Source organism: Mesoplodon bidens, assembly GCF_964165515.1.
Source record: "Mesoplodon bidens genome assembly, chromosome: 4".
In the NCBI taxonomy this organism is placed as follows: domain Eukaryota; kingdom Metazoa; phylum Chordata; class Mammalia; order Artiodactyla; family Ziphiidae; genus Mesoplodon; species Mesoplodon bidens.
In genome coordinates this window covers 64,593,714-64,604,864 of record NC_138160.1, presented here as the reverse complement: position 1 = coordinate 64,604,864, position 11,151 = coordinate 64,593,714, and the positions used below count along the sequence as shown (strand labels likewise).

Below are 11,151 nucleotides of genomic sequence, written 5' to 3'. Positions count from 1 at the left end.
TTTCCATATATAAACTTTATTCCATTTGATCATACAAAAATTTAAACTTAAAGAAAAAAATGAAAATATGCACCTTTTATGAGTCAAAAAGCAAAAGTCTTGTTAGCATTTGAATTGGTCTGCAAAAAAACCAAATACATTAGAGGTACAAACTGTGCTACAGCAGGTCTAAAAGAAGTTGTACACAGTCCTTTTGAAAAAGTTAAAACTGTTTTTAAGATTATTTATATTTAAATTTACAGGCACTGACCAATTTACAAATATTTACATAAACCAAAAACGACCTTAATAAACACTGTAGCTTTTTTAGCAGCCACCACTATTTCTTCTTGTGGAAAAGATATCTTTACAAACATTAAGCTTTTATTTATAATAATGTCTTATCTAGAACATTTAATAGTGGCTTACTGCCTAAAAATTCCAGTTTAGATTACAGTCCTATAATTATACACAGAAAAAACTCTGATACTATCAATAGGATATAATCTCAACTTTGATCTTTCAGTTTCTGTTGCTTCATGTCACAGGAAAAATAAAAGCAGGAAAACAGGAAGTAAAGCAAAAGTGCAAATTGCACTAAGCTATCATAAAGCACAGAGGGCTTAATCTTTTCAAAATGTCTACACTGAACTGATTCTTCAATCTTTTCAAAATGTCTACACTGAACTGATTCTTCATAACAATTCCCTAACTGCTGTACGATACAGAGTTAGTGCTCATATTACTACAGTGCAAAATGGAGTTGTTTCAACACAAAATTTAAAGCAATCACGAGTACACCAAAAGCATGTGAGGTACTAATGAAATGCTAATATCGACACAAAGCCTCAGTCTATCCTGATGAGTCAAGTGAAGACTTAAGGCAATTGTCCAGTATTTCATGCCTCTGCAGTGATTTCACTGAAATAAAAGATTTCATTTTGCTTCAAGTAACTGAATAACTGACTCGAATCTTCACTTCACTAGAACAGACTCAGGCAACAAACCATCTACTGAAGGTGATACTTTAAGTATGTATAAATCAGACCCTTTCCAAAACAGTCCACACATCTCTTCAGTATTAGCATGTGGTACAATTAATTACAGTTATAGCAAAAAACTTTTATTTGATAATTCTAAAAAAAATATTTTATTTGATCTCCTGAAAATTCATGCCATAATATTACTAATCATCAATGTAAACATTTTCAAAAATACATCTTTAAATCAAAGGGTTTTATTAGGAAATGTCATAATAAAATATGCATATATAAGTATGTCCTCTTAAGAATAAAACATGAAAACAAGAAGAACAATTAAAAAGAAACCATGATGAAGGTAAACAAAATGCATTATGATGTTACTACTGTTCTTTATTAAGAAATAGAGGCCAGTTATCTTTTCAGGACAGCAGTTCTTAACGGTAGTATACTGTTCAAATCTCGTTTGTTTTTCAATCTGTGCCATGACTGGAAGAGAAAGAAAAATCATTCGTAAAACCTAAAATATATGTGGAACAAAAGACTGAAAGAAGAGTTACTAGAATGATAACAGTGATTTCTCAAGGCAGTAAAATTTGGGGTGACTTTTTTGTCTGTGTTTTTATCTCCCAAGTTTTTAACACAGTAAAAGTATTGTTTCTGTCATCAGAAAGATGTTATTTAAAAACTATACACCTGTGTAGTTCCAATTCATTAATAAAGAAATGAGCACATAGGTGGTACAAAAAGATGCAACTGACAATATTAACATTTATTCACCGATTTAGATAATGTCATTTAAAACAGCAAAGTAATTAATACAAAACCTTTGGGTTTGAGAGGGTAAGGAAAGATTACTTCAATTATTTGATTGACTATTGTATCTAGAAAGCCCTTTCAATTAAAAACTGTATTTATGAAGAAGAGAGTAAATCTATAATAAAGCACCTTATACAATACATCTAGAAAAGAAGAGTGAAAAGAATTTTTAAGAAGAGAAAAAAGAAACTGAAATTCTCGTTCATAAGCTAAAAATCTGGCCCACTACCAAAAAATCTGGCTGCAGATCTTTGCAGTTTGTTCTCACTTCAGTTGTTCAACTGACTAAAAGTATTGGTTTTATAGCTAAACAATCATAAATGAAAGCTCACCCATCAGTAAGAACAGCAATGCAGAAATGCTATTTTTGAGTTCTCAATTTAATCTGATAGAGAAAAACATTCCCTCTTGGATACTTGTTTTGCCCTGCAGAATTCCATTTCATTTTAAATTTTCTATTCTGGTTGACAAACTGAGAGGGCGTAATTTGAAGGACAGCCTGTAACATGATACACTTGCATTTTTAATAATCATCAAAATAAAGTCTACTTCGACATCTCGGTAATGAAAAAACATGCCTCTAAAATGATCTTCACAAGTTCCTTGATCTTTTTATTCTATTTAGTATTCTCTCCTATATGTCTCATAATATTACTATACATATTTCTATCAATGTGTTTCTACTCTGTATTGTTGAATAACTTGAAGCTAGGAATCAAACCTAGCAAAATCACTGATGAAAAAATTCATACTGTGGGGCTTCCCTGGTGACGCAGTGGTTGAGAGTCCACCTGCGGCCACGGGTTCGTGCCCCGGTCCGGGAGGATCCCACATGCCGCGGAGCGGCTGGGCCCGTGAGCCATGGCCGCTGAACCTGCGCGTCCGGAGCCTGTGCTCCGCAATGGGAGAGGCCACAACAGTGAGAGGCCCATGTAACGCAAAAAAAAAAAAAAAAAAAAAAAAAAAAAATTCATACTGTGGACTAGAGAGCTAAGGAATAAACTACAGTTTACATATATATGACTTTATATACACAAAATGTGTGTGCACACAAACACATACATTTTGTTTAACTTCTCAGAATATAAACAAAGATAAAATGGAGCTCTAGTTCCTTGTTACAGTGGGGTATATAGAAGAAAAATATGGAACAGACATGGTTTTCTTCTAAGGCTACAAGTTCCCTAATATTTTAAGGAGGGAAAGGAGTCCTTTAGGTTTTATTCATTCATTTTGAGAGCTTAATAAGCTCACTGTGAAAATGCTTATTTCCACAAAGTGAAAGCCATGTGAGTAAAAGCGGAGTCAGATCTCTCTGAAGGAGTATTTCTAAATTCAAGTAATAAATTCCCCATTGTGCCACATTAATTGCTTCACAACATAGGAACCAGAGCTGTTCTTTCCTATTACCTATATGTTTTTTTAATTTTCAAAGCACACTATTGCACTAATGTTTCTAGAGTTTAATCTGATGCATTGTTTACCTTTAAAAATTGATCCTTGATCATGTCAAACTTCTGCTTTTCATGCACAGCTCTGGCTGTATTTGTTCCATCAAAAGGTTCTAAATGTTAAATGCACATATAAACAAGAAATTATTAAAATGAGAACTTCAGTTTTTTATTTGGTTGAATTATATGAAATTGCCAATATTTGACAGTTTCTGACCTACACAGTAGCAATTGCATGTGGTTTAGCCTAACGTTAGATTTATGTGTATAATAAATAGTTTTATAATAGCTATGAGCTGTCTAACAAGATAGATAAAATTCAGTGAGAAGATGTCTAAAAATGAAGTAAACAGCATAGGTATATTAAGTCTAAACCATAAAAATAGGTAAGATTTCTGAAGAATCATAGAGTCAAGAACTTACTGTGAGGTACCTCCCTGGTGGTGCAGTGGTTAAGAATCCGCCTGCCAATGCAGGGGACACAGGTTCGAGCCCTGGTCTGGGAAGATCCCATATGCCACAGAGCAGCTAGGCCTGTGCGCCACAACTACTGAGCCTGTGCTCTAGAGCCTGCGAGCCACAACTACTGAAGCCCGTGCACGTAGAGCCTGTGCTCTGCAGCAAGAGAAGCCACCGCAATGAGAAGCCCATGCACTGCAATGAAGAGTAGCCCCCGCTCGTCACAACTAGAGAAAGCCCGCACACTGCAATGAAGACCCAACGCAGCCAAAAATAAATAAATAATAGAATAATAAAATAATTTTAAAAACCCACTGATTTGTCTAGTAGGAGAAAGGTCAACGCCTTTGAAAGTAGAGGTTTAATACCAGGGAGGATGGAAGACAGTGCAGAGAATTATGGTGTGACTAAATGGCTTTAAAAAAATGCAGTGAGAATGGTAACTTGTATTAGAAATTTGGCAGTGAAACACAGAAAAACAGGATAGAGAAAAAAGTGGACAAGACAGGAAGAGAACAAAAGAAGAGATTTTATGTGTGTGTCTCCAATATTACTTTCCATGACTTTACCCTCACCCCACTCACCCTTCACCCACAAAATAAGAGAGAAGAGTTCATATATAGAGACAAAGAAACTGATTCTATATAAGAGAACGAGGAAACTGAAGATAATAGTGAGAAAAGAAAGAGAACTAAAGGCATTAGGAGTGAGATGGGGGCTGAAATAATGCCAGCAGTAGGTTAAAATTACTAGAGTTGAAGAATTTGGGCATAAAAAAGAGAAAAAAAAGTACTCAGAAAAGCCAGTAGGATCAAGTCAAGAGTATTTTTCAAGGATGAGAAGACCTATGTATGCTGTAAAGCTGAAAGAGAGAGACTAGAGAGGAAGAGAATGAAGTTGCTAGAATGAGGGGAAAGACCTCAGAAAAGGTGTGAAAGAACAGGAAATTTGATGGAGATATTAACTTTAGATTTGTCATATAATCTCATCAGGCCCGTAATTTTAAAAACTCCTTTTGTTTATTTTTTTATCGCTCAGAAAGGCTATTTCAAAACAGTTTATTGTCACAGAACTTTTCCAAATAAAATAACGCCATATGCCAAACTATCAGATCACACAGTGCGTAGCACTTTACAACTGTATTTAATATTCAAAAGAACCAAGTAACTAAAATAACATACACACACTGTGCAATTCAGCAAATGAAAACACCAAAGCAGGAGATTCAATTTCACATTTATAAACTCTTAAGATGTTGCATTATAATTCAAAATTAAAATACTCTAAATTTGATGTTTTCCTGCAAATGCCAAATCTCAACCCTTTATGTTACCTCAAGATTTACAAAAGTCATCCACTTGGCATCTGTGAGAACAATATTGCCTCTTGAAGTCAGTTTCCACTGACTTAAAGAAATATTAAACTACATGTAAATTAATTTTAGAGAACAGACTATCTGCAGACCATTTAATTTTTAAAGGAAAATCAATTTTATATTCATAAAAATCTAGCTTGTATTCATTATCAATATTTAAGTATAAAAGAACTAATTTTATTTCAAAGAATCATTTTCTTCTACCTGTAAGTCATGAAACTAAATTTCAACCAACTACAAGCATGAGAGGTGTGTGAAGACTGCTCAAATCTTACTGACTGGAAAGATTCAACACCTAAATTCGTGTTTATTATTTCTTACAACTAAAGAATTTTAAATTATCTTTTTAATTAAAATCTTACAATTAAAAGACTTATAAACCACTTCAGAACATAAATGTACTACTTTTAGATGAAATATAAGCTGAAAGTATTCAAGTAATTCTCTCAGTACTATGATGATAGTTGGATAGGAAATAGAGAGTAGTTGTGGGAAAGCTACCTTCTACACAGATGTATTTATTTTTCCACTCAATACCATCAGGCCTGGGAATGGCTTTGGCTTCACGAACTGAAATCATTTGACTGTTCCAGCTATCAAAAGAAAAACATTAATCATGTTAACTATTTTCTTAACTTCCCTTTTATTATTTTTATTATATCAGTAGTTAAGCCTACTCTGATCTTCTCATAGAACTGGAATTTGCTTCAACCCTCTGTACCTCGATCCCCATTTCCCCTTCTCTACTTCGTTTGTCTCCACAGCACTTACATTCTAACAATTTGCTTATTTACTATGTTATTGTGTGTCTCCCCTAAATAGAATGAAAGCTCCAAGATGCTGAGCTTTTTGTGCATTTTTTTTTTTTACTCTTCACCTAGTTGCTTAGTATAAACTAGGTATTCAATACATATTTTTTGAATAAATGAAGTAATATGAAAAATAAAGTGTAAGTAAGCAAAAAAACTATGTTCCTTGTTAACACCCCAGTAAGAATTTTTTATTTGGTAAGAGAGAGGTAATCTTCTTGTGTTGTTTTCTGGCATTATTAAATAATTTTTGTTCAGGTGCACCTCTACTGATACGATTTATGGTAGAAAATTTTTTAATTTTCCAGTAGAAGCAAGATGCTGTTTTAAGAAAAAAAATAATACTCTATGAAAACATACCGTTATTGCTGTATATCAGATGTAGATGTTAACAGTGAAGTTTTATTCAAGTAAAACAATTTTATCAGCATGCTTGAAGGTAAACTGTCCAGTCTTTAGTATATCCTAACCTTACACTGTTCTTTTAAATTTATAATAATGTTGTACAAGTTCAAATTATAATAATTTTATACAAGTACAATTTTCCTTGTTTCAAAGACATTTTAAAAACACATGACCACTCAGCTTGTATGCAACAGAAAAATGAGTTTGGGGTATAGCTGATATCTTTTTTTGCAGCTGTATTTAGCTTTCTCCATCATTTCAGTAGGAGAAAGACCACGGTTTGGGACATTCCAAATGCAACACTCGTCCTACTCTGCCTCTATTTATTAGAGAAGCCATAAGGATATAATCGTGGGTCCAGTATGGCATTTGTTTCTGGAAAACTGACCAATTTCTATGTTAAACATGCAAGAAAATATTGCATCTTGTGAAGTTTGATAACTGAAAAGAATCCTCAAAGTATGATTTTCTATTTTTTCTTACCAAGAATACAGTTTAGAAATAGTTTGCAAAGACAGCTTTAAGTTCTTTAAAAATATATATCAGAATTTATGTTTTTAAAAAATAAGTGGGTTGTCAAAAAGAAATACTTAGGATTGGTTACAGTAAGATGTTTTAGATCCTTCATGTACAGCAGCTCTGTTAGTTTGGACTCCAAACAGAAAAGAAGTACACTGCTCTACTGGTCCAAGTGTGTTACCAAAATTTTCTTAAAAATAACAATGTAAAGGGGAGAGTCATATAACCACATTGCTGACCCACACAAAATTACAGTAGAATTACACTTTGTGCTACTTCACTTTATACGGCATAAGACAAATTTCACTAATAAAATGAACTTTTTCCTGAGACTACTTGTTTCTAATTTCAACTTATAGGACAGTGGAATCTGCAGTAGAATTAAAATAGGAAATATTATGTTAAAAGGGAGTGGACTGATTTTTTTCTCTCAGACAAGTTTAAAATATTGAAATACTGTATCCTGCTGTTAAACTAAAACTTTTACTTTCTTAAATCAAAGGAACTCTCCTCACCACTATACTTCTATTAAATCCAATCCTGAATTTATGTTACACGCCAGTATTTGATTCTAAACTGGATCACAGAAACGTATGTGACACATCCATATTCACTTTTTCATCCCTAACCAGATAGTGTTTAATCTTCAACCTATAATCAACTCAAACAATTCAGTTATTTAAATGACTGTATCATTTGAAGTACTTCATAGAGGAATTAAAAAAGAATATTTGAACCACTACTATTTGGACTGATTCAATCTACTGCATTTTTGAAGAACTTTCAAATATTTGAAATTATTAAATATTTCAAATCATAAACAGGATACATAACTTATATACTACTTTTAACCTTAGAGGTGAATTTAAATGTAGAATTCAAATGGTAATTTAGAAATATTTTCCCTACACATTTCCTTCTTTAAAACAGGTTCTAAACTAAGCCTTTTATCATACCATATTTCTCTACCATAATTTGCTTGCCATGTGAAAATCTATCATTGTCACTCAATAATCAAAGTATAAAATAAGATACAATCTATAAAAGAGGGATGTTTCAGAAGAGACTAGAACAACAGATATGGGACTTAATCTAAAACAGATCTGATAATGTGTGATAATCTTTTGAATATAAAACAGATTTCTGACTATATTGGTAAGATGCTCACTTTTTTTCTTCAGTAATGATAATGAGCTGGTACTCATTTATTAATTCTCTTCTAGCCATTCTTTTTGTGACAAACAGAAAGTATTTTGAGACAATTGATTAAATTGGAAATGCAGACTTCAACAACATTACAAAGAAAAATTTTAGTCTAATAAAGACAAAATTATGTGTCTGATACCACATAGCTGCATATGTGCTAAGACTAGTCAAAGTAAGTGAAAAAATTGTATATTTTTATTCTATTACTAAGGGCTGGGAAGCAAACAATCAAACAAACAAACACTTTGTTAGGGATTTCAAATCTTGTAAACAGAGAAAAAGCTTGACTCTAATCCTAGAGTTTTGTTTTGTTTTGACTGGCTCCTCTTCTGCCTGACCCTTTAAATGCTGGTGTCTATCAGGACTTTGTCTTTTTCAATCTTTTTCAAATGCTAGAGCACCCATCCGGGCTTCAGTACTCTAATGTTTCTTTCCCAAATCTTCTTCTCCAGCTACTAAGCGCCACGCCAAAACTTACAAGTAACTATTGGAAACTGCCACCTAGATGTCCTGTAGGCAACACTGTGCCCATTTTCAAGACTGAATTTAATATGTCCTGTCCATAGTCAATTATTAAAATCACTCCCTTGCATATCCCTCAACTCTCTTACCTGCTCTTGCTGCACTGAACTTACTTGGCTGATACAACTATAATTAAATCTTTGTTTACTCCAATCCTTTCCCAAGCAGCTAAACAGCACTGGAGAAAAAATGCAACCATATTGACCTTTCCATTTATGATCACTTTAAATTCAAGATGACTTAGCTCAAAAGGATCCTAAATGCTACTACCCACCAATCATACTATATTTCCATAGTTAATTCACTCCTTTACTCTTCTACATGACAATTCATACCTTCTCCTCACTTGTCAAATCTACTCCCTCACAATCCTTCCCGGCTGATGTCCATGCTTCATTTCACTAAAAAAACTAAAACAATCAAAAGATAGTTTCCTCTAGCTCCCACCACATCAACCTGCATTTGTCTGTATCTATGTATTCTTTTTTTTCCTCATTATTATTAATGAATTGTCAGCGCTTCTATTCCACTTGTGCTCTAGATTCCAATCCTTCTCTACTCAAACAAGTAGACTGTTCAACAATTTACTACAATTTTTCTGGTATCACCAATTTTGCCATAAAGATGGCAACATTTCTCCTTTCTAAAAACAAAATCTCAACCCTGTTTAATCCTCCAATTTCTACTCCACTTTTTCTGCTCCCTTTACAAGTACGTAAATTCCCCTAGAGAGTTAGCTACACTACCTAAATCCTTCCCTCCTTTTCTCTCTTTAGCTCACACCAACGACACTTTTTTTTGATAGGTAAGAAGTGGATTTATTTAGAGAGAAACACACTGCACAGAGAGAGTGTGGGCCATCTCAGAAGGCGAGACTGGTCTTGGGAGAAACACACTCCACAGAGTATGGGCCATCTCAGAAGGTGAGAAAGGCCCCAATGACGCTCTTTATCCACATTATTCCACAGAAACTGCTCCTGTCAAGGGTCCAGTAGCCTCCACATGGACAGATGCTTCAATGGTCAGCTTTTAGTTCTCATCTTGTACTTGATCTATCAAAAAATGTGACGCACATAATCACTCCCTCCTCCTCAAAACGTTTTCCCCCCTTGGATTCCAAGACACCATATTCTATTGGCTTTCCTCCTTTCTCAATGATTCTTCCTTTTTTGATTACTATATATTAGTTCCTTCTCATACCTAATCTATTTTTATTTCATCTCTGTATTATGACATTTTTCAAAGGGAAAAAATGAAAAGCATAAAACTTAAAAGCAGTGCAACAGTGGTTAATATTTTGCCACATTTGCTTGTGTGTGTGTGTATATGTGTATGTTTTGAACTGACCCTTTTGTTAAGCTGTAGACAGAGTGAAACTTCATTTCTTTATCCTTTGGCATATATCTAAGAATAAGGCTATTCTCCTTTGTAACACCAATAGCATCAAGAAATTAATGTTAACTCAAATGCCTTTTATAATTTTTCCACCCTCTCTACAATCCGATTGTAATCCAGGTTCATCCATTGTATTTGATTGTTCCATCTCTTTAATCTGGAAATGTTCCCTCCACCTTTTTTTTTTTTAAGGTATTGACTTTTTGAGAGACTAGGCCAGTTGTTTCACAGAATATCTACATTCTGAATTTGTCTTTCTCTCTTCACTGTCATTTAAAACACTCTTGTATCTTCTGTATTTCCTGTAACCCTCTTAACACTGGAGTATCTAAGGGTTTAGTCTTTGGACTAAACCTTTTCTATCTATATTCCCTTGGTTTTCTCAAAAAGTTTCCTAGCATTAAATACCATCTACCTGCTGACAACTCCCAAATATAAAGCTCTAACTGTGACCTCGCTCCTGAACTCTAGAGTTGTATATCCAACTCTCTACTCAGTATCTCTACTTGAATATTTTGTGGGTATCTCAACCTTAAAATGTTCAAAATCAGTAATGTTCCTCCCTTGTCTTCTGCATCACACCTAATGGCAACTCCACCCTTTCAGCTGCTCAGGCCAAAATCTTAGAAGCCATTCTTGGCTCCTCGCTTTCTCTTAGGTCACATCTAATCTGTGGCAAATCAAAATGTAAGTGGAATCTGACCACTTCTCATCCACTTTCACTGCAACCACCTTTACCCAAGCTACATGACTTCTCTTAGATTACTACAATACCTTTCTAAACAGTCTCCTTGCTTCTGCCTTCGGCTCCCCCTTCAGTCTATTCTTATCCACCAACCAGGATGAGCATGTTATAAACTAAATCAGATCATGCAATTTCTCTACTGAAACCCCTCCACTGGTTTCCCGTTTTACCCAGAGGAAAAGCCAAAGTCATCAAAATTAACCACAAGACCCTACATGACATGGACTTCCTTAACTCTCAGACATCATTGACTTCTACACTCTCTTCCAGTCACACTGGCCTCTTTGCTGTTCCTTGAACATGTTAGGCAAACCTCCACCTCAGGGTCTTTGCAGTTGTTTTTCCTTCTGTTTGGAAAGCTCTTCTCCCATATAGACACATTACTCACACCTTCCTCTCCGTTGGGTCTTTATTTCAAAGGTCACCTTTTCAGTGAGACTGTCTTACCAGGCTAGGTATTAAACGGCAATACAGGTATTAAAACTGC

At 34.3% G+C, this 11,151-nt stretch overlaps 1 protein-coding gene across 4 annotated transcripts in view; it reads right to left on the bottom strand.

Moving 5' to 3' along the window:
• Window positions 1–11,151, bottom strand: part of TENT2 (terminal nucleotidyltransferase 2) — a 59,532-nt gene continuing 48,381 nt past the window's right edge. For all 4 annotated transcript variants that reach the window (XM_081232035.1, XM_081232038.1, XM_081232036.1 and 1 more), the window contains 3 exons: window positions 5,565–5,656; window positions 3,263–3,342; window positions 1–1,448 (listed from right to left, as the gene is read on the bottom strand). In XM_081232035.1, coding sequence (XP_081088161.1) covers window positions 1,374–1,448; window positions 3,263–3,342; window positions 5,565–5,656 — 247 coding nt within the window. In that variant the 3' untranslated portion in view covers window positions 1–1,373. The remainder of the gene's footprint in view (window positions 1,449–3,262; window positions 3,343–5,564; window positions 5,657–11,151) is intronic.